General features: G+C 51.4%; 1 protein-coding gene across 1 annotated transcript in view; it reads right to left on the bottom strand.

Moving 5' to 3' along the window:
- The window catches only part of EFHD1 (EF-hand domain family member D1), a 36,869-nt gene extending 16,417 nt beyond the window's left edge, over nt 1–20,452 (bottom strand). The window contains exon 1 of the mRNA XM_081051917.1: nt 19,772–20,452. Within this exon, the coding sequence (XP_080908043.1) occupies nt 19,772–20,064 (293 nt within the window). The 5' untranslated portion in view covers nt 20,065–20,452. The remainder of the gene's footprint in view (nt 1–19,771) is intronic.
- Nucleotides 20,453–23,692: the final 3,240 nt, after the last annotated feature.

Here is a 23,692-nt window from a genome sequence, read left to right as displayed (position 1 = left end):
AAATTTCATGTCTATTTTACCATTTTAAAAAAATTACATACATAAGCAAACAAATCTGGTTTCTTCACTCTCTATAGCCCCCCTTCCTCCTGACCTAACAACAAAAACCCACCATTGTTGGGAACCACACCACCACTCACCGAGAAATGTAACCTGTAGACAACCAGAAATCTAACTTTGTGGGCTGGTGGTATTTTGAGGCCCACGTGGTCAGGCTAGAGATGAGGCCCACACTCCCCATATGCTCTGTTCCGGTGGCAGGGGCCAACGCATACCATTCCTCCCACCCAGAACACATCACCCACTCACCCCTCACTCTCTGTGCTGGCCTTTCTGTACCCCAGAGCTCAAAGAGCTGCCCCTCCCTCCTCCGATCTCCAATAGCACCCATTGTCTGTCCTCCTCTTGTACTCTGCTGATGCCGCTTCCCTCCACATGGCATTTTCTAGCTCAAGCAGCTCTGTGTTCCCACTGGGCACTGCCTCCTTGCCTGGAAGAATCACATTGCAAGGTGAAAAGGAATGCGGACGAGACCTCTGGATGTCTATTGGTGAGCTCTGAGGATCCTGAAGGAAGACACAGGTGTTGCAGTTGTGGAAATGAGCAAGGTGCTTCTCGGTTACCAGGAAGTGGGCAGAGTACGTAAATCACAGATGGACCAGGATCTAGTATTATCAAAGAATGGTTTGTGCTCACTTCAAAAAGGAAGCAATGATTACAACGGATTCACCAAAAATAATTCAGGAATAGCCCCCGTTTACTTGGTTTTTACTTCTTTTTAAAATAACAGCACTATTATTTTAAAAATAGCATTTCTTGAGATATAATTTACATACCATAAAATTCATTCTTTTAAATTGCACAGTTCGGTGCTTTTTAGCATATTCACAAGGTTGGGCAGCAATCATCACTATTTAATTCCAGAACATTTCATCACCCCCAAAAGAAATCTGTACCCAGTAGCAGTCATTGCCCATTTCCCTCTCCCTCACCCCAGACCCACCTACTAATTTGCTTTCTGTATCTGTGGATTTGCCTATTCTAGACACTTGATATCAAAGAAATCATACAATATGTGACCTTTTGTGTCTGCCTTCTTTCTTTAGCATAACGTTTTCAAGGTTTACACATGTCGCTGCCTGTATCAACCAGCACTTTATGCCTTTCTATTATTGTCAATGATATTCTATTGTATAAATAGACCATATTTTATTTATCCGTTCATCAGTTGATGGACATTTGAGTTGTGTCCACTTTTGGTTGTTATGAATAATTCTACTATGAACACTCACGTACAAGTTTTTGTGTGGACATATGTTTCCATTTCCCTTGGGTGTATATCCCACCCCAGAGTGGAATTACTGGGGCATATGCTCATTAGCTTTTGAAACACGGTATTAAGTTGGTCCAACAGAAAATGATGGCTGACCTGTTATCTCTGCCTGAGTCAGCAAGGCCCTCTGTTAGGCTTGTGGGGGAAAGTAAAACAGATGTAGATACTCATAGAATTAGATGGATTGGTGGTAAGTTGTAGGGCCACTGAGGAAGGATGCTGACTATCATCTGCTGGTGACAAAGTTGGGGCAGAATCTAGGCCTATCTGTCAGCAAGCTAGTGATGTCCAGGAATAAAGCACAGCGAGGAAGAATGCAAGGTCCTAAATACAGAATCATCACATTACCCATCAATTCCACATTGGGGTATACACCCAAAAGAATTGAAAGCCGGGACTCGAACTGATATTAGTATACCCACGTTCATAGCAGCATTATTCACAATGGCCAAAGATGGACACTGCCCAAGTGTCCATCAACAGATAAATGGATAAACAAAATGTGTTCTGTACATACAGTGGAATATTATTCAGCCCTGAAAAGGAAGGAAATTCCGACACATGCTACAACATGGACAAATACTGTGTGATTCCACTTATATGAGGTACAAATAATAGTCAAATTCTCAGAGACAGAGAGTAGAGTGATGTTAGAGAGAGGAGGGAAAAGGGGAATTATTATTTGCTATTGTTAACAGAGTTTCAGTTTTATAAGATGAAAAGCGTTATGGAGATGGATGGTGGTGATGGTTGTACAGTGATGTGAATGTACACAATGCCACTGAACTGGACACTTAAAAATGGTTTAACATACTAAAATTTGTGTTGTATTTACCTTCCCACATTAAAAACAAAAAACAGCCCTGAAACTGAGACCTCCAAACCAGTTTCTCAAGTACTGGTTCTGAGGGAAAGAGTTCAGTTGCACATATGATGACATTTGGAGATTTGCGATACCACAGTGAGTTTGGGGGCTGCCAAAAATGCATGGGGTGAAATCATGATGACAAGAACAAAAAGTTCCAAATACTGAACGAAGGGGGCCACAGCTCTCCCCACCCCATAATAGTCTGCTCCACTCCAGGCTGACCCGACACATTGGGCAACACAGGCCTGGTCAGTGGGAAGCACCCGGGAAAATGAATGGACTTTAAAACCTCACACAAGGGTGAGAGTAGAAGGAACGTGGAGTATTTGGCCCCGGGAAGCAGAACGCTGCCTTCAGATTACGCACTTAAACTTCCCAGGAACCTTCCCCAAGGACTGACAGAACTGGGCTCTGTACGTGGACAGGACAGAGACAGCTTTAGCTAACACAAGGAAGAACTTTCTGGCAAAAACAGTTGACAAAAGGGGTGGCCGGCTAGCTCAGTTGGTGATAGTGCTGCGCTCTTCACAAAAAGGTTGCCGGTTCGATCCCCACATGGGCCACTGTGAGCTGCGCCCTCCACAACTAGATTGAAACAACTACTTGACTTGGAGCGGATGGGTCCTGGAAAAACACACTTAAACACATAAAAAAAAGTTTAAAAAAAAAAAACAAAAACAGTTGACAAGAAGGAGACCTGAGGTAAGGAGAGCTCTTACAAACAGGCCAGAGGGACGATCTCCATTACAGGGAGTCCTAGTCAGAGTAAACAGGCTTCTTTAGTATGGAACTTTCCAGAGCCTTCCATATGGTCATGTGTCCAACCCTTACCAGAGGGAAACAACACACAGACTCATGTGACCACACAGTCCTGTTGTCAGGGAATTTCCATGGGAGGAGGCATATCTTGGCAAACTAGTGTGCGAAGGAGAACACTTCGGGAAATACCTCCATGTTAGGAGGACAGCCAGTTAAACGACCACGACAGCTGCCCCCATGCCGAGATTTTAAATGAAATGTCCTCTGCCCACTGCTCAGCACACAGTGCACATTCCAACAAAATTTGCTACAAAGAAGACAGAAGCAATGAAGGGTGGTGCATTCAAGATGTCAATTATTCGGGGCAGAAGCAAAGACTATTAAGGTCTAAATGCAGAAAAGAAGGGCGGAAAAGTGAAGGCAGGAAAGGAGCAGCTGCGAAGCTTAGGTGAAAAGAGAGGGGAGGGCCCAGGAAGAGGATATAAACTGGGACGAGGGAGATAAGAAAAGGTCAGGGAACAAGGCAGGAATGTGTCCTGTGGGTGGGGGGAACCAGGGTTTCTGTCACCTAATCTAGAACTAGCACAGCCTCCCCAGCACAAAGGGGCTGTGGATAGGAGGCCATTTGCGGGGAGAGGCTTAGAGCCACTATCCTTGTGTTTCTTTTCTGGGGTTCTGATTGAGAGGAGACCAGAAGGTGTAGAAAACCTTTCGTTTAGACCCTCAAGCCTGAAACATTCTCCAGGCCTAAGAAAAAGGACAAATATGTCAAAAAGAACCTCGGCAAAGTCTAGGCAACAGGTTAAAGGAAGTCCAAGTTCTTTAAATGGGCAGGAAAATTTGGTTTGACCACGTTTTCTGCCTGGAAGCAGAAGCCCACCTCCCCAGTGGGCAAATCCCAGTAGAGGAAAAGACCAAAGCTCTAGCCAGAGCGCACCCCGTTGGTGTCCTGCTGGGAGCCACCAGCTTGGCACAGGAATAATGACAGTGGGGGGCATCTCCAAGGTCAAGAAGGGCAGGGAAGAAAGGGGTCATGAGCCGCCACTGCCTTCACGCCCAGGGACCAGGGACGCAGTAAAGGCTGCGTTCCTTTGTTCCTGCGGGAAGCACCAGCCAAGTACCATCTATGGAAGTCCTGACAGGACTACAAAGTGGCACATTAGTGGCATCCTCTCCCCTCCCCGTGGAGCTAGGATTTACAATTCAGACCGTCTGAGGGTTTGTCCACAGTCCCTTTCTTCAGGGCCTGCCTTTGCAAGAGAGGCAGGAAAAACCTCCCAGGTCCCCATGTCATCGTTGTTTTATCTGCTCTTCTCAAAGCATCGGAGACTATATATACGTGCAGCACACGCACGGTAGGATTCAAAGCGCCTAATAACTAGAGCTGCCCTGCCCTGCAGGTTCACAGTGCACTGTCTGCTATACGAATCCTTGTCATCGTTACAAGTCCTGTGAAGAATTAATAATAGCCGCCTGTGTTCACTGCTTTATTGAGAGCTTACCAAGTGCCAGGCTCTGTGCTAAATCACCTCATTGAACTCAGCAGTGCTATGGCATGATTAGCTACCCCACCAGACAGGTGGTAAAAGCCGAAGCAGGCAGCAAAGCCAACTCCTGTGCATCAGAACTAACCTGGCACTTCCAAGCATGTGCTTGGCTTTACCCGGGCACAGAGAAGACGAGGATGACCAGGAACAGAAGTGATACTATGTGCCCTCAACTCGGTGAGACCCAGGGGACAGAGAGCATGCTTGATGATGTCCCAGTAAACAGACCACTGGTGTAACTGAGATTTGCACCATTTACAATTTATATCTGAAGCTGAGTCGTGACGGTGGTGGATTCAGACTTCAGTCTGAAAGCACGGTCCTTTGGACTGCGCAAATATGCAGTCATTCAGTGTTGGCCAAGAGAATACCAGTGCTGCCACCTTACAAACATTTGGAGAAAGTCTCAGCAGCCAAGCCCCCAAATCAACTTCATCTGGTGTAAACCCCCAACAGTCCTCCTCGGGTGTAGTCCTGTTTGGCTGATGAGATTAGGCCCATCGAGGTCAACAAGCCCAAGGTCACCAGGCACAGTGAGGTTAATCAGGAGGACCCCCATTCTGATCCCAAGTCTTCGGTCCCACCCAGGGGCTGGGACACACAGCCACTGGAGTTTCCAAGGAAGGAAGATTCGATATCAGGTCGGTCCTTCCAGAAGGCCAAGGTTGCCTTTCCAGCGAGTTCACAAAGACAGAGACAGGTGCCAAGGCAGACAACTTGGCACCTGGCAGACAATACCCAGGGAAGTCAGGTATTAAAAGAAATAAAGGCCTTTCTGAAGGTTGTAGGACTTCCTACATCCTTACCACAGCCCACAGTAGCTGTGGCGGCAGAGACCGGGTGGTGCAGACCCTGGACAAGCATGCCCAAGGCTGGACCAGGAGGAAAAACCATCTTCATCCTGCTCAGAACCCCTCTCCTCAAGCAACTGCAGTGTGGAAGCCCCTTTAGACAGGTCTGCAAACCAGTGATCTTACACCAATCTTTTGAACCTCTGGGAAAAGCAAATGCAGTTGGATATATTTTGTTCATCCTAGAAAACTCTTCTGCTTCCCCTCTCCCTGTGAAAATGCTATCACCTTCCTCGCAATTTGGAATCCAGCCCTGAGAAAAGGGAACAGCATGTAGATAGAATAGCCTGCCCAGGTCGGGCCCACCTGCACTGCCCAGCTGGCAGGGCCACCCATCAGGCAACTCCCCTGGAGACCGATGGCCTTTCCCTGCCCTGGAGTGTAGGACCAGGCCCCAGGGGAACCCAGAAGGGGGAAGCCTGGGGAGGGAGGGAGGCCCCAACCCAGTGAGGACCCGAAGGTCACAAGTTTGGCCTAAACCTGCATTTCCAGCACCACCGCCCACTTCAAACCATGAAACTATTTTCTTTTCCTCCGCAGAGTTTACATCTTTCAAATGCTTGCAGGATTATTGGAGTTCCCCTAAGCCCTTGGCTCCCCCCACCCACATCTTAGCTCCTTACACCCGTTTTTTTTCCTATAATTTAAATGCTAACCCAGATTTTTCTTATTAAAGGCAAGCCTAGGCTATTAAAGAAAAACCACCCATAATCCTGAGACCCCCGTGCTTGTTTGTTTCCTGGGGCTTCCCTCTAGCCCTCTGGATTAGTGACCTTTCACCACATTTTTGCTTTAAAATGTCCTCAATCCCTGTCCCCTTTATACTCTCCAGGATCTGTGGGGGTCTCATCAGCACCGGGGACGGGGACGGCCCTGCAGAAAAAGGCTAATGTTCAAGCCCAGCCCTGCCCTGCCCCGCACTTGGGAGAAGGCTGGGCTGGTAAGCCCTGTGCAGACTGGGTGTATGAGAGCCAACTGTGCTTTGCAGGGTGGGAGACGGGCCAAAAAGAGATAACACGCCGGCACGGGCCCTGCACAGAGTAAGCAGTCGAGGAGAGGGATCTATTTCTAAAAGTAGTTACGTGTCTGCAGCCATGAAGAGGAAGCAGACAGCTTCCAGGACTTCTGCTCTGAAGAGCTTCCCATACCCAGCTGGGCCTCAGACAGGTTCTACCATCTTAGCATTCTGCAGGGAACCCAATTCCACAACCTGCCATGCGTGGCCCTTTATACTGAGTCTCCACAAGCCTGTCCTGAGGGACGCACAGCCCAGCCCATCCTACGTGAGAGGATCAGGCTTGCTTCCAAAGGCTCACTCTAACAGGTTTCCCCACTCTTTACTGATTGGGGCCATCGTGGGTGGGGTAGGGTGGGGTGAGGAAGGACAGGTTGACATCTCCAAACACAGGGCCCACAGCTGTGCATGCCTAGGACCGGAAAAGCCCCCGGCCTGGCCACAGGGACCCTGGCGGCACCTAAGCCTCACGCCACCAAAGGCCCACTAGCCAGGGAGGACGGGCCGGTTTCCAGTGTCCTCCCAGAGCTGGGCCCCTCCTCTTTCCACAAATCACTTACTCTCTCAGCTTCCACTGTGCAGAGCCCCTGGGTTTTCTTGGTTTTCACTGCACCAGAATAATCTTGCCGTAAAGGAAGAAAGGAGCCAGCCAGCCTTTGTCTGCCTGAGGCCCAGCCATCAGAAACTCCCCAGGGATCCCTCAGAGGGATGGCAGTGCCCCAGAAAATGCCTTAGTGTTGGGAGGATCACCTATGCCTCAGAGACCACCAGGACATCAGAACACTCCTGCTTTTCTTCAGAAAGGCCTCGTATGGAAATGCACTGCCTTTTAAAAACACGCAGGGGCTAGCTACTGAAAGTGGGTCCCTGGACCAGCAGCTCATCATTACCCAGTATTGTTAGAAATGCAGACCTGCTGAATCAGAACCTGTGCTTTTATAAGATTGCCTGTGGTGCCCAGGCCCTTTCAAGTAAAAGGGCACTGTGCCAGACTATCCCCAGAGCCGGTGGCCTCTCCTGGGTCCCTCCCACTTCTCCCTGTGCATTGCCCTAACTGGGCCCATCCACATGAGCTTCAGGACTTCCCCGAAGTCATAGGATGGTCCTTCTTCCTCCAAACTTCCCTCGCTGCCCCTTCTCTAAGTTTTTGGTTTCCTATCCTTCTCGTGCGTGGGTCCTTCCCAGCTGTCAAATCCTCTGCTGCTCCTTCCTTCCTTCTTTCCTTCCTGTTTGCTGCAGGCTAGGAAACCAGATCTCCAAGTGTGTTATCACTGCCTGCAAAGTAAAGTAAGCAGGCTCCGAGGAGGGGCCCAGGGGCCTCCAAGGAGTTAAGTACAAAAGCTTTGATTGGAGCCCCAAAGTCTTTGCTTTCCAATCAGGCTGCTCCCAGCCAGGTTTGCCGGTTGAACTCCTGGCTCCGTGGCTGTCCATTCGCTCACTCGCTCACCACCTGGCTCCTGTCTACCTGGGGCCTCTCCAGAGCAGAAGGAAAGCACAAAGACCAGTCCCTGTGGGGAGGCAGAGGTACAAAAAGACAGTTGAGCTGTGATAAGCCAGAACTTGGGCAGAACTGGACTGGAGGGAAGCGGCTGTGACAGAGAAGCAGGAACTAACAGGAGTAAATGTGCTGGGAGGGAGCCACAGTCACCAACCCCGTCCAGAGGTGCCAGGATGTCCCAGAAGGGGACACAGGGCCCGCTCCCACAAAGCATTCTGGGAGAGTTGTGTCTTCCTAAGGGTAACAGGGGGGAACCCCCAAAGAGTTTGAGCAGATAGCTGTTTCAGAAAGGCCTGTCAGCTCAGTGTGCATGATGGAGTTTTCTGGGAGATGGGGGGATGAGCAGACTAAGGCCGGGGGCCCAGTTGAGGAGCCCACAACAGTCCAAGCCATGGGGGGGGGATGCAAGGAGGGTCATGGTGAAGTAGGGGTGGCACTGGGTACGTTTGAATGCCAACTTCACCTGTTCTGTGCACAGCCAGTGTGTGGGGGCACGCTGCCTGCAAATAGCCTTCATTTTCTGGTAAGAGGCCAACCTCTTTGCAGGCTGCAGGAGAGCAGTGGAGGTTGGGTCCCAGCCCCACCCTCAGCCACAGTGCTGTGTAGTTCCATACACCACACACAGGGTCTAGAAGTTCATAAAGGAAAGTGGGGGGCAGAGCTGAGGGGCCACCCCACTACGGAGTGCTCAGCGCCTCACAAGACAGCAGAAGGGAGGCAGAGCTGGACAACTGCTACCCAGGCTTTAATACAATTAGGGAAATCTGCTTTGTCTCACATGCACGCAGGGAAGCACACTGCCCCTGCCAGGGACTGCACAAGGATCAGGAGGAGAGACGGCACAGGGTGACTACACAGGACAGCCGCCGGCTGCACCAAGCTCCCCCAGCCTCATGCTCTCAAACTGGATGCTGCACCTCAGTAACTCAATGGCTGGGAAAGCCTCAGTGAGGGAGGTTGTAGCCACATGCACATGTGAATTCTCCTGCTGATGCCAGCAACCCAGAGTGGAAACAAAGCCAGCCAGCCCCCACGGCTACCCCCAAAGGCACATGCCACTGACAATGAGATAACAAGTCACACTAAAGACACAAAAACCAAGAACCCTCTGACTGTGAAGGATGGGTGGAGAGGGACAGCGGAAAGCTTCTGACTCAGCAATGCCAATGCAACAGTAACAACTCCTGCTGGAGCCTCTGGGCTCCTCCTGAGGAAGGCAGAACACAGTGGTGGCTGGAGGCGTGCTCCCGGGGTCAAACTCCCCTGGTTCAAGGCCCCAGTGTCATACACTGTGTGTCCCTGGGTAAATTACTCGAACTCTCTGGGCTTCCAATACTTCCATTGTCCAGTTGTGGCCAAAATTAAAGTACGATAGATAAACTCTCAGCTTATCAGTCAGGCTCACTGTTTTAGTTTTGGTTGGCGTCTCATTAAGGAAAAGACCCAAATCCTGGGATCTCCCCTTGATCCTTTGGAAATCAGGGCACCCCTGCTGGATTTGGGCAAGACAGCTGAGGATTCAGTTTGGATACAGGGAATGGAATGAGCGGATTGGGGAATTGTCAGTTCCAGGCAATCCATCCAGAAAGGAGGGTGAGAAGAAAGAGCCAAGGACACACACTCCCAGGGGAAACCTCCCGGAACAACGCCTGACTGGAGAAAGTGAGACAAACGAGCTCTGCTGATCAGGGATGTCTAAATGAACAAGGGTCAGTTCTGTGCTGTGAAGGTACAACAATGGGGTGCCTCCCCTTAGCTCCCAAAACTCACCATAAAAGTCCCGAGGGACCAGAAAACCAGGCAGAGGTACCTCGGAAACCTAGTTCGCCTGGGAATTCCCAAGAGTCCTGTGGATCTCAGGGAACAGGTGCCCCAAACAAACCAGGGTTTCCACAGCCAACCTGGTCAGGCATGGGGCAGCCCCAGCAGGGCCCCACCCCTGCTCAATGCCCAAGACCAGGAGGAATTTGGGAGGGAAACAGCCAGGGGGAGACACAGGTCTCGGGGAAGGCCAGGGGCTGCAGACCCAGTTGAAATGGACAGTGGGGGACAAGGCTGTCCCTTTCAAACAGAAAGGAAGCACTCCTGGGCTGCCACCCTCTGGCTCTCAGAACCTGGCTCTCCCCCCATTGGTTCCCTGCCAGCTAGTCCTTTTCCTGTGTCGCCCCACTCTGGGCTGGCACCACCTTAAATCCAGCAGCCCTGCTGGGGACCAGGGACCCACAGCTCCCTCAGTGGAAAGTACATGGGGCTGGAACTGGAGTGACCTAATTCAGGCTGTGACTGCACACCAAGTGGTCACGCGATCTTGGGGACAACCTGAGAAGGTGGTCACTTACCAGTTTCCACATCTCACTTACAGTTGTGTGCCCGTGTGGCATGTGGTCAGTGTCACTGCTGGAAGGAACTGTACCATCGCATTGAGAGCTCCCATTCCTCTGACAGCCCTGTGAGCTGCGAAGCTCCCCTGGGGCACTAATTAGGGGTTCAGTGCAGCTCCAGAGGCAGAGTTCAGACCCTCTGCAGGGGTCAAGGCACCCCCGGCCCTACCTGTGGCCCTGGGCCTGGCTGTAAGGTGGGCAGGGGGACTGGAGGAAGAAGTTAGCCACACAACCCTAAAGACCTATCTCTGCTTGGCCAGGGCAAACACTATGGAGGGGGAGGGGAACCTCACAAAAATCAACAATAACTGACAGGCCTAAGTGTAATTAATTGGATAGTGCAGGGTATAGGAGGGCAGCCGTGGGAGGCCATCAGGCCAGAGAGAGAGAAGAATGCAATCGCCAGCTGGGACTGGCCTTTAGGTCATCATGAAGAGTCCAGACTTTGTTCGTGCACATCAGGGCGCTACCCAATGTTGTATGTTGTCCCCAGCTCACAAAGGCTCCTGAAGGGGAAAGCAAGGTAATGAGATCTGGGCTCTGGCAAGAGGTCACAACATATAGGATGGATGAGAGGAGGCTAGTTTAGGAGGCAGCTGCCCCAGGCCTAGGGTAGGTGGTCCAGGGAGGTCTGGAGGCCAGGTAGCCTGTAGAGGCTGGGCCACCGATGGCGCCACCTGGCTGTGCAGTGGGGGAGTGTCAAGGATACCTGAGTAAGTCCTCAAGTACATCCATCCTCCTCCTTCCTACAAACCTAATCCAAGCTGGCAGAGGGCTAAAAGCCTGGAGCCTGAGAAGCTAGGGGGTAGAATGACATTAATGAGAGAAGCTCATTGGCACAGGGGAGCTGATTCAAATCCCAGCTCCACCACTTACACCATGTGTGACATTGGGCAAGTTACCTAGTTTCTTTATGCCTCAGTTTTCTCATCTGTAAAATGGAGGTGATAATAGTACCCACCTCATAGTGATTCTGATGTGTAAATGCCTGCACACAGTAGGTGCTCTGTAAGCAGTGCCTGTTAGGTGGTAATGGGGGAGCCCAATGCTCAATAAAGTCAGCCATTATAGGGCATGAGGGGGAAGCACGAGGCATTTAGGGAGGAGACAAAGACTCTCTGCAGAGCTGGGCAGGGTCAGGGGCCAGAACCTCTCCAAGGCTGTAATAGAGCTCACCACATCAGCATCCCAGAGCGCAGAGCTGGGATGGTCAGCAGCCAGACCTTATTAGATGGCCAATGATTGGGACCCCCGTCACAGGCACAGTCATGGTCAATGAGCAGTGCTGGGTGGGGCTGCAGGTCCCCAAGAGCTGTCCAACCCCAGAACTGGGATCAGCTGCAGCTCTGGGGTCCCTCTACCACTCCCACCAGGATGGGACAGAGGGGCCAGCCCTGGACACATGGCAATTTGTTAGCCCTCAAGTACATCCTCCTACTTCCTCAGCTAAAGGCCTGTTGTCCACACAGAGGCAGCCTTGCATGGGGAGAGACTAGGCCACCACCCCACCCACCAGAGGTGGGGGTCACCACTTCAGAATCAGAGTCCACTGTGCCTGGCCTGTCTCAGACTCTGCCTGGCCTGGAACCAGGAACAGGAACAAAGAGACTGCAGCTGGCACTAGCAACCCAGTCCTTACCTCCAAAAGTCAAGAATGTACCTTCATTCAGCCAACTCAGGGGGAGGCTAGGCTGAGAGAGAAAGAAAATGAAACCAGGCCCAAATACCCCCCCATTCCCATCCACCCACGACTTATACAAAGGCCTCCATGCCAAGAGAGGGGCCTTAGCAACAGAACAGGCATCTGCTAAAAGGCATGAGCGCCATCAATGCACATGACTCCCAGCCAAAGATGACGGCTGGCCCCATGCACTCACCACCTCTCATCTGGAGACCCTCCTAAAAGGAGGAAATCAGAGGCATGCGACTCATGATGATAAAGAGAATAAAGGCGGTGTGGGGAGTGGGCCAGGGAGGAGGGGGCGGCATGAAGGAAGGGTTGTCAAAGACCAGGCCGAGGAGGAGTTAACTGGTCAATCTGCCCAGAGAAGCCAGAAGGCCCTCCAAATGCAGAGGTAGGGTGGCAGGTTCAGTCAGACTAGGCTCTTTGTAAGGGGGAAGGGCTTTGTGAGGAAAAAGTAGGCGTTTCACTGAGAGTTGGCCTAGGGCAGGGGTGTCCAAACTTTTTTCAACGTTTTTCACCAAGGGCCATATGTGGTAAAATACACAAACAGGCTAAAATACACAAACAGGCGGGCCACTCACTCGAGGTGAAGTACTATTGCCTCACCTGGTTTATTTAAGCAAACTAAATATATTTTTGGAATTTGCTGTGGGCCAATTAACAATGGATTGCGGGCCGCAGTTTGGACCCCCCTGGCCTAGGGCATGGTTAACACAGACACATTCCCTCACCCCCCAATTCACACACAGGGCTCCCAGCTGCCAGGGATCTACAACCACAGGCAAAGAGAGGAGACACAGGGGTCTTCATTAAAATGGCAGAAGTGGGGCGGCCGGATGGCTCAGTTGGTTAGAGCCCAAGCTCTGAACAACAGGGTTGCTGGTTCAATTCCCACCTGGGCCAGTGAGCTGCCCCCTCCACAACTAGACTGCAGACAACAATCTGCTGCTGAGCTGCAGGAGGGGCAGCGGGATGGCTCAGTTGGTTAGAGCGCGAGCTCTTAACAACAAGGTTGCCGGTTCAATTCCCGCATGAGATGGTGCCCCCGGCAACTAAAGATTGAAAACGGTGACTACACTTGGAGCTGAGCTGCGCCCTCCACAACTAGATTGAAGGACAACTACTTGGAACTGATGGGCCCTGGAGAAACACACTGTACCCCAATATTCCCAAATAAAGTTTAAGAAAAAATAAAATGGCAGAAGTGAGTCGTCCCAGAAGAAAGACCTCTACACTCAGGCATTCCGGAATCCCCAGAAATGGGCTGCTCCCCCCTCTGGCCTCCGGAAGCCACGTTGGCATCTAAAAGCCCCTCCCATGTACACAAAAACGCATAGGGACAAAGGAAAAGACCCCAAAAGGACACTGGGGGGGCCACCATTCCCTTCCTCCCTTCCCTTTCTCACTAACAGAACCCCCATTTGGGCCAGGGACCTGCCCCTCAGGGAAGGAAGCCCGGTCGTGGTCCAATCACGGTCATTGCCTTCCTCTGGGCAGCCTCTGGACCCATGACCCAGTGCTGACCAATGCGATGCCAGAGGCTGGCTTAGGGGACACATCTGGGAAAGATTTCCTCATTGTTTAAAACAACCTCAGGTCTTTCCTGCCGCTGATTTTCATGGCTGGGTGTGACTTGGGAAACCTCGCCATCTTGCTACAGTTTTCAGCCCACAGATGAAATCAACACAGAGACTGATGGAGGGCAGAGGGGGACAAAACCCAAGTCCTTGACGGCCACAGCAGCCAGCACACCCAGGGCCCACCTCATCCTCTGGACTCCTGTTATGTGAGAGGATACATTTCCGTACTGATCAGTGAGTTCGGGGCAGGGTTTTCCACCACTTGAGCCAGAGGCCTCCGGCCTGACACACGACAGAATGGCTTATACGGTCCCAAGGTTCCTGTTTAGGGACAGGCACTTAACCTACTGGTGGAGATCCCTTGGGAACAGGACAGCGTGGGGCTTCCACTCTCGAAGTCATAAACATCTTAACTATTTTTCAAAAAAATTGAAACAGGGAACGTTATACTTTTTACAATAATAAAAGAATTTCAGTTTTCTTTAAGGTGGGAAATTCTAATCTCGTTTCCCTTCAAACCACTGGGTCTCAACTTTGGTGCACCCGAAGCAGAGATTTGTGAAGCAGGAAGCTGCGAGCAATCATGTGCAAAACCTAGATGGTATGCTGGGCCCCTCACCTGAGCATCTTGTCCCAGAGTCTGACACACCTGGCAGCCACCAGCTCCCCAGACACCATTCATTCGTACATCTTTAGAGACCCACTGGTTCGGCCATGCCAGGAAACCACAAATACGTAGCCCACTGTAAACCAGACCAAACTCAAAGGAGAAGGTATTTCTATTTCCTAGTTGGGGTGGGGCAGAGGTGGTGGAGAACCACAGGGCTGAGAGTATAAATAAAGGTAGAGTCCCTGGATCTCAGTTTTGAAACCAGGTAATCAATAACTAATCTTTCCAGGGAGAAGGGGAAAAGGACTCTTTTTTGTATATGGTAAAACTTGAATAACCACTCAATTTCAAATTCCCATTGTTTCAAATTCTCATAAAATTAGATGGCGCTGTAATAAGGAAGGTGGAGGAGATTCCCCACAGAGAGAGAGGGGTCGGGTCAGGAGCAAGTCATGAGGAGGGAGAAAGCTCCCTGCAAAGGTAAAAGTGCCAGGAGCTGTGGGCCTCACAGCCATCACACATGCTGGCAAATAAAAATAACCGGTGCTTAAACACTGGGCTGCAAAACAGTTCCAAGTTACATTGTCTCTCTGCCAGAGACCAAGGCCCTGAAACCAGCCTGGGTTCTGGCTGAGCACCCCCCAGGAATTCAGACAAGCTCTGGGTTCTCACCCCACCCTCAGTCCAGAACAGTACAACATGCAAAATCCATTGCAGGTGAGGTAATTTCAAATCTGAGAGGTGGGGGGTCACCTTGGACTGAGGCTACAGGAGAGTCCAAAGCTCTTGCCTTCCCTGAAGAGGGGGGGGAAAAGCATTTAACCATTTCCATCCACCTTTCCCATCTTTAAAGTCAATTCATGCAAAAGATGAGAATGAGAATGGGCGGGCCACCCCACCTCCACCCCCCAGTAAAAATCCTCCTCAAGAGGGCTCCTGTCACTTCTTTGGCAAATTCCCAGCCCTCCAATTCTCAGAGAACTCCCTTCCTCAGAGAACAGAGTAAGGAGGAGAAAAAGAAACTGGGGGAGGGAGAGACAAGAAATGAAGAGTTCCAGGACAACCTCACCTTTTTGGGGTTCCCCGGTAACACAAGAGTGGGGGGTTGGCAAGGCATCCACAACACCAACACTTTGGATTCTTAATAAAAAGACAACTTTCCCAGAGCCAAATGCTCCCCTCCCCTCTCTTTGGAGAATTGAAACACAAGCTTTTAGAATGCTGCAAAATCATCACAGCTGCATTTTCACATGTTGCATTTTGGTCCTGCCCTTAAGTGGGTGCCCTCATTACCTCCCCCTTTGAAAGAGGCCCCTGAATAAGCCCAGGGTAATTAAAATTTCCTGTCTAACCTTGACCACCCCACCAGCTCCTATTACAGTCCTGGACACGCACTGTAGAGTCAGTTTCTCCTGGGCCTTCTCACTCTTCATTTAAAATCAGGCCACTATTCTGTTGGCTCAGGCTATCCAGTAACACACTTGGAGATGGAGAGGGAACTTTCTCTGGCCCGGTTGATGATGCCTCTGGTTTCCCACACTCATTAGAAAATTCTCTTTCTTCTACAACTTACCACTGAGGAGCCAGGATACAAAGACCAAGGACCCCCATGCCAAGAACCCAACACTGCCCACAGGCAGGGAAGGACCCAGGTTTTTTGTTGTTTTTTTTAACCTTCAAAATGTAAGAAATCCCCAGGCATAATACTTTTAAATAGAAAAATCACATTTAAAAGATCAAAGCATGTTTTGCAGTATCTGCATGAATCTATCAAGCCCCAGAACAAAAAGAATGAGTGAGCTCTGGGCCCTTCAAGTCAGGTTCTGAGCGAACTCCAAGGTGACATCAGAATCTGGATCTAGAAACTGATTAAAAGTGAAATTCTTCCTGAGAGTAAGTGCACTCTTGGCAAGAGCAGGGGGTTTTCTGTTGGTTTTGTTTTGCTTTTATAGTTAGATGGTGACTGCATTTGAGCTAGGATTGGGCTTTGGGAAGACTGATCTCCTTTCTGTTAGGGGTGGGCTAGCGCTGACTTTGCTTATGTCCCTGACATTCCTAACTCCATTGTAAATAACCTAAATTGCTTAAGACTCACATTCCTAAATCTGAGGGCCTCCTTGGAAGGACCTTCCCCCACCCTTAGGAGGTGGAAAGGAGACAGTCATGGGGCCACATGGTCTGGGCATTTCTGTTCACTCACAGCAAGGGGTTAGATAGGGTCCCCTCTAAATTCATGGCCACCCAGAACCACAGAATGTGACCTCATTCGGAAATAGAGTCTTTGCAGATGTAATAAATTAAGATGAAGTCATAATGGATTAGGGTGGACCCTAAATCCAATGACTAGTGGATTATAAGAAGGCCATGTAAAGACACACACAAAGGGAAAACACCATGTCGCTGTCAGGCAGATCCCTGCCATACCACCGCCACCTCAAGCTTCCTCCGGGTGGCCAGCTGGCTCTGGGACCTTCTCTGCCTATGCCCGTCAGCCCAGAGGACCACCTGCATCCTGCTGCCCTTGCCCAGTCTGCGGCAGGCTACGGGCCCCCTCCCACCCGGGGAACAATGCTATGGGGCTTGGCATTTGGGGATCGCCATCTGCTGGAGCCTGGCGAGCCAAAGCACCTTCATAAAATGAGGGGTGTGTCCATCAGCTCGAGTCACTGCCACTTTCCAGACACTGAGGGGGGCTGAATACTAAAACCAGAGGTGTCCAAGTGACAACATCTCCCAGCCAGAGGAGCCCCTGTCCCAGATGGGCTAGGTAGAGTGAAGTTTCCGCTGCCTCCCAGGTGTGGGGAAACTGGGAGAAGCACCTGAAGGGAAAACCAAGGAGTTCAGTTGAGGAGGCTGAGTTTGTGGACGTTCCGCAGGATGGGCTTCCGTTTTTCTAAGGTATGGGTAGCCGGAAGGCGGGGCAGAGTTGGGAGGGTTCTGGCCATGGACACAGGGCCTGGCGCCAGAGTGGGGGGATGGTCTTTAGCAAGAGGCCCCTGTTCTATGTCACATGCCAACTCAGCATTGTCACCCACCCACCTCACTCAGTTCTCACAAAACCCATGAAAGGAACTATTTGCCCCATATTACAGATGGAAAGACAGAAGTGGTTAAGCAACTTGCTCATAATCACAGCTAATGACCCTGGAATGAAGGGACTATGTCCTGGCCCTCCCGAAACCCATGATGGATAATTGGGTCTTAACCCCATGTCTTATGGGGGCCTTTCCAAACCGTTGTGGGAGTAAGAAGGCAGCCCTCCCCTGGTGGCCCCTGACTCTGGCAGGCAGCCCCAGCAGCTACCTGGCCCTCAGGGGAAACTCGTTGTATTTATGCCCATTTTACTGGCAAGAAAACTAAGGCTTAGAGGAATTATGTTGTTCACCCAGGATCACAGGTCCCAAGTCCTGTCTGCCCCTATGCTTGTCTGGCTCCAAATGTGACACTCTTCCACCTGCCACACTGGGCTCTCCAGCCACTACTCAGCTGACTCTAGAGTGGGGACACAAAGGAAAATCACCGGGAAGTTTTCTCTGTAACAACTTGTGCCTCAGATCCCACTCCCTGATGATACTTAGGAGATACCAGTCCTGCCACACATAGATGAGGGTGAACAAAGCAGCAGGCCTGAGCTGGGTCAGAGTCCAGGATGGAGCTGTGAAGGTCATTCACATGTCCCTCCTTCCTCAGCAAGAGGCCCCGGATTGGCCAGGGGGAAGCCATTCTTCCCCACTGCCAGTTCCTCGCTAGGGGCAAGGCTGCCTTCTCACTGCAGGGATGGAAGCAGGGGGGTTAGACATGGTCAATCAGAGCAACAAATTCCCTTGGTTACAGCAGTTGGTTCGGAGCCAATAAGAAACAATAGAATGAGAGAGAGAGAGAGAGAGAGAGAGAGAGAGAGAGAATAAGGCCTTTCTTTGCTGTAGTTACTCTTTCCCACTGGACTTACTGGAACTGCTGTGGCCACAATACCACCACCAGGAATTAGCCACCTGACAATGGGGACAACACAAAAGAAACTGGCTTAAGAAAAATAGAAACTAAGCACCTATGGCATCATCTGATCACCTAGATCCAGCCATACCTGATAGCAGTTGCCTTTTTAGTTTTATGAGCCAATTGATCCCTTTTTGCTTATGCCAGTTTTGATTGAGAATGACAGAAAACCCAACCTAGAATGCTGACTGACAGACACACTAGCTTTGGAGAAAAAAGCAAGCTGAAGAAGGTCCCGAAGATGCCCTCCATGAATCCAGCCGGACTGGAGGAACTGCTGGGACATGAGTGCAGCCATGCCAGAGCAGTCTTCCCACGAAAACCCCAAACAGATCAAAGGGGTCCTAACAAACCATTTACCAATTGCTTTTCCATTTCCTCCCCAGTTGGGGCAGGCATTCTTCTGCCCCAACTCAGCCTTCCTTAATTGCCCAAACTAGCCACCCCAGGTGTTAACCCCGGAGAACAGTGCCTGGAAGCCAGCCATGGACCAGGAAATCAGGGTGTCGGAAGCGGAGGAGGTGCGGGGTCTCCGGGCGCCAGCGTCTCCTGCCCTCTGCGCAGAGGCTGGCACTGGACAACAGCCCAGCCTCAGGCGGGGCTAAGGCAGCAGCCGCACAGCGCCCTTAAATAGAACCTCCACGCGGGAGGACAAACATTCCAAGCGCATTTAAAAACGCCCTAAGCCTGACCTGGCTGGCGGCCTCTGCTCCCCCATGCATTTTTCTGGTCTTGGACCAATTCTGGAAATAATATTAATAGCTCGGTTAGGAGCTTACGGTGTGCAAAATACTTCATGGCCTTAAAAGGCAGGAACGCTTACTGCCGCCACTCTCTGGATGAGGAAACTGAGGCCCGGGGAGTTCCTAGGCTACAAGGGCAACTAGTGGGGGCTTCCTACGCCGCCTCCAGTGCCGGGTGTCGGGCGCGCCCGCAGCTGCCCCGCCCGCTGGGGCTCACAGAGCAGGGCAGGAACGGGCCCCCGCCGGACCAGCTGCCAGCTGCCTCGTGCGGCTCCGACGGGCGCCAACAGACAGGCGATGCCCCCAGGAGGCGCTCGGGACGCGCTCGCTCCAGGAACGTCCCGATCTTTGGAGAAGAGTCTAACCAACTCCCAGTTCTCAACCCCTGTTGGTACACTGGACCCCGCGAGGCAGCACAGGATAACTTTCCTCTTTTGTTTTATAAAAGGACCACGAGGCTCATTTCTCCTTTGGGAATCAAGCTGACAGGTGAGGCGCGGCGGCGCATCTCAATTTCCTAGAAGTTGCGCTCAGAGCTCATCCAAGAACGAGTCCGCGGAGGGGACAGGGCCCGCGACCCGGAAAGCCCAGGACCCGGGACGCGGGCTCGGCTGTCCCCGGGGACCTTCCGAGCGGGGTCCGCGTCCCCCGCTCTGTGTCCCAGCCCCGCCGCGTTCCAGCCCCGCGCGGGCATAGACTCGGGGCGCAGAGGACCGGGGGAGTTGAGTCAAATGCTGAGGACACCCCCGGGACTCCTGAACTGTCCCACCCAGTCCCACCAAAGCAGAGCCGGGACGCAGGCCGGAAAGAGCGACCCACCCGCCACCACTTCCCCTTCTCTCCCCCCCGGGTTCCCGGGCGCAGGGCCCTCGGGGCGCACGGCGCGGGGCGGCGCGGGGCCCTCACTGTTTGAACATGCTCTCCAGGTCCTTGATGAGACGGCGGCTGAACTCCGGGAACTCCGTGTAGGGGTTGAAGACCTTGCAGCGGCGGGGCCGCGCGGCGCCCTGGTTGATGTCCAGCCGCCGGCTCAGCTGCGCGCTCAGCTCCGCGTCGGCGCTGGTGCTGGGCGCCGGGGACGGGGGCTCGGGCTCCGGCTCCGGGAATGGGACCGCGCGGGCTGCGAGCTCGGGGCGGCCCTGCCCCTCCTCTCGCTGCAGTCGCCGCCGCAGCTTGCTCTCCAGCTCCTCGCTGGCCATAGCGGCGGGTCCGGGACGCGGGACCGGGCGCAGGGTCTGGGCGGGCGGCGCGCTGCTCTCGGGCTCGCGGCTGAGCGACACTGGCGGGGCGGCGCGGAGCCGGCGGTTGGGGACAACCGCCGGCGGGGGTGGGGAGGGCGGGGCGGAGCCGAGGCTGTAAGGAGGCGCCGGGGCTCGGGGACCGCCCACCGCGGCGGCGCTCGCAGGTGCCTGCGCGTCCCCGGACCTCCCCCGGCTCCCGCCCGGGCTCCCGGCGTGCGGCTGAGCGCCCCCAGGACGCGGCTTGGACGTCGGATCTACTCGGACGTTGCTACCGGAGCGTGCTCCTGGGGAGCCCGGGGACCCTGTAGTCCCCGGGGAACAGCAACGGAAAAAGTTTCACGACCCTGCGGGCGGTTCCTTTCCCGTTCCCCAGAAGTGCCCCAACTGGAGGCGCTCGCGGCCCAGAACAGGTTGGGGGCGGAGGGAGCCGAGCATTCCCGGTGTCACCCACACGCTCCCACGGCTGAGAGTGGCACCGCGGGTCGCGCGGTTTGACGGGGGGAGGCGCCCACGGAGAGCGCGGGGCGGGAGAGCTGCTTTTCCAAACAGGCATTGATTGAAAAGAAATGTTTCCAAAACATGCTAACAATACTGAAAAATCGGAAAAGAGAAAAAAAGAGCAAGGAGCGAGATGAAACTCGTGGCTCCCTTGGAGGTAAGAGACCCGCGCAGCTTCAGAGGCTCCGGCGCTTTCCGCGAAACACACAAGAAGGAGAAGAAAAAGAAGCTTGAAAATAAATAATTCAGCATGTTTAACAAGAGGGTAAAAACAAGTACGGTCGTCCTTCTCCCTGAGGAAGGCTGACGCCGATGGCTGTTACATCAGCCAAGCGTTGAGAAATGTCTTGTCAACACCGGTCTGCCCCAAGCCAGACCGACTCTGCCCTGACCGCCTCCGGGGCTGCTGACCGGGCGTGTCCGCCACCCCGCCCGCTGGGGGCGCGGGAGACCCGGGAGCCGCCGTGGGCAGCCAGCGTAGGGCACGCGGCGGTCCTGCGGGGATTCTGGGCATCCGGGAGGGCCTAATGGGGAGAGGGGTGCGGTTTTTTTAAAGCTATTTGGGAAAATACTAAGTTTTTAATAAAGGCATCAAATAAAATATTTTTAACATCCCTACTGAACAATTTGGTTCTGCAAAAGCAGCGTTTTTTACATCAGGTTTTACGCTTGAAATGGTAACGGTGGACCCCTCCAAACATACCGCAGGGCGCCACCCTTCCTGACCTGGTGGTGGTGACTAGAAGGTTTGCTTTGTTGTCACTTCTATTTTGAGCACTTTATGTGACATATTTCACACGCGCACCAAAGATTTTAAATTCTTAATAGTCTCCATTAAGGAGAAACTTTGCATGGGTAAGTAATAAAAAATGTAAATAATCATTTGCCATGTTAAAATTTATCACAGTTCACATTACTTTTTTAAAAAATCTAAAAGCTCTTCCTTTGCTTTCATTTATGAATATAATGTTGAAAATTCTCTTGCTAATGAGAGTGGATTTGAATGCAATTCAACTTTTTCATTTAAGTGTTTCCAAAGGAGGAAGCACTTTTTTCTGCACCTTTGATGAGGTATAATTAATATGAAAAAATCTGCACATCTTTAATGTATACAATTTGATATGCAAAAAATACTTACATATACAGAGTTTTGACAGGTGCAAACACCCATGACACGGTCACCACAATCAAGGTAATAAACATACCCATCACCTCCAAAAATTCCTTTGTGTCCCATTAATTTTTGGTTTGTGAGGTTTTTTTGTTTTGTTTTGTTTTGTTTTTGGTAAGAACAATTAATGTGAGTGTTAAGTTAATGAATTTACCTTTTATCCTCTTAATGAATTTTAAAGGGTACAACACTGTATTGTTGACTACCTGCTGTATGTTACACAGTGGATCTCGATGAAAGCACTTTTGCATAATGTACACAGACGCTATGAGCTGTTTCCTGGGTGCCACTCAAGAGGCACTTTACTTGCAAGGGGCTGAGTTTGGGGACTGTGCCCACCAGGCACCTCCCAAGCCTCCCTGCCACGGAGGTAGGGATGGAGGGTAGAAGACATCCTAAGCTGTGCCCACCCCTGGCAGCAACGCAGCAGGTACCCAAGATGTTTACCAGACAACACCTGGCCACCCCTAGGAAGTCTCAGTATCTCACAGGTGACCCAAGGTGAGTATGGTCACAGCCATGGCTAGAAAAGCCCTGCTTTCTATCTCCCCTTCTCCAGTGTCCAGCTGGGTACCTGACAAAAAACTCAAAACATGGCAGGCAATATCCATATTACTGTGCAAATCTAATCCATGTTTTGTAAAACAAATTCCTATGCATAGAAACAAAAGAAAGACTGAAAAGAAAGGGACCCAGCTGTAAATGATAAGAGTCAAGTCACTTCATTCTCTTTTTCAGTTCTAATTTTTCTGAATTTTCTATAATGAACACAACTTAAAATCAGAAAATAAATGCTATTGTTTAAAATGAAGACATACTGGAGGGCTGTTAATTTAGCTGTAGGGCAGCTGACAGGGTTTCCCCTTGTGTCATCCCGTGAGTTCTTTTATTTCACTAACGTCCTTCTGGGGTGGCATTTCACAGGGAAAATTAAATCCATGTTTTCACTCCAAGACATTTTGTTCAGCTATCTGCTGCTGTGTAATAAGCCATCCCCAAACCTAGTTGCTCCAAACAACATATGCTTTGCTCACAGATCTGCAATTGGGGCAGACCTTCATGGGGAACTCTCCTCCCTGACGCATTTGGCATACGCAGGGGCAGCTCCAATCACGGAACAGCAATCCTGTGAAACCTCCTTCCCTCCCAGGTACAGGATTGATGGTGGTGGCTGATGTTTGCCCCTTTATTGGCGCTGTTAGTTGGAATAGCTACCCGTGGCCTCCCCAAATAGCCTTGGGCTTCCTCACAACATGCTCACAGGGTTCCCAGAGCGGGGTGCCAAGAGGGAGTCAGGCAGGAGCTGTACAGCCTTGATGACGCAGGCTCAGAAATCACAGAGCTGACCTCTTTTGGTCAAGGCAGTCACGAAGGAGAGAGAACATAGTCCAATCAGAAGAAACATTGATGCTCTCTCAATGGAGGAGTAACATCACATGCAGCAGAGGCTGTGAGATGGCATATGTACTCCTGTAGCCATCTTTGTAAAGCACAATTTGCCAGTCTCCCCTCTGGAAATCCCTGCACCACTGAGTCAGTTCCAGTTCTGTGGCATCTGGACAAGAACAGGTATGTCCTTCAGCCCGGCTAGGTGGGCACAGGTTGCTGGGCCCTCTGGGAAGTGCTGAACTGCAAGTCACAAAGAAGTCGAAATGAACTAAATTCCAGAAAGAAAAAGTCCTTCCAAGAGCAGAAACCTGGGGCTGCTTCCGTCTCTAGAGACATCCAGTCCTGCCCTTTTTTCATTGTCAACTTCTTTAACTCAAAACCTCAGGGTTTTGACTTGTTTTAGAGGAAAAGGTTTTGGCCTTTATAAATCTTGTTAAGTACTTAATTGTTGGTGCCAGATGCTGTTTCCAAGTTCCTTTATACAGTTCCCTTATTGAATTGAAGATATTCTAAAATTAGATAGTGATG

This window comes from Rhinolophus hipposideros, assembly GCF_964194185.1.
Source record: "Rhinolophus hipposideros genome assembly, chromosome: 6".
In the NCBI taxonomy this organism is placed as follows: domain Eukaryota; kingdom Metazoa; phylum Chordata; class Mammalia; order Chiroptera; family Rhinolophidae; genus Rhinolophus; species Rhinolophus hipposideros.
The sequence above is the reverse complement of the archived record's forward strand: the minus strand, read 5'-3'. Positions and strand labels throughout refer to the sequence as shown.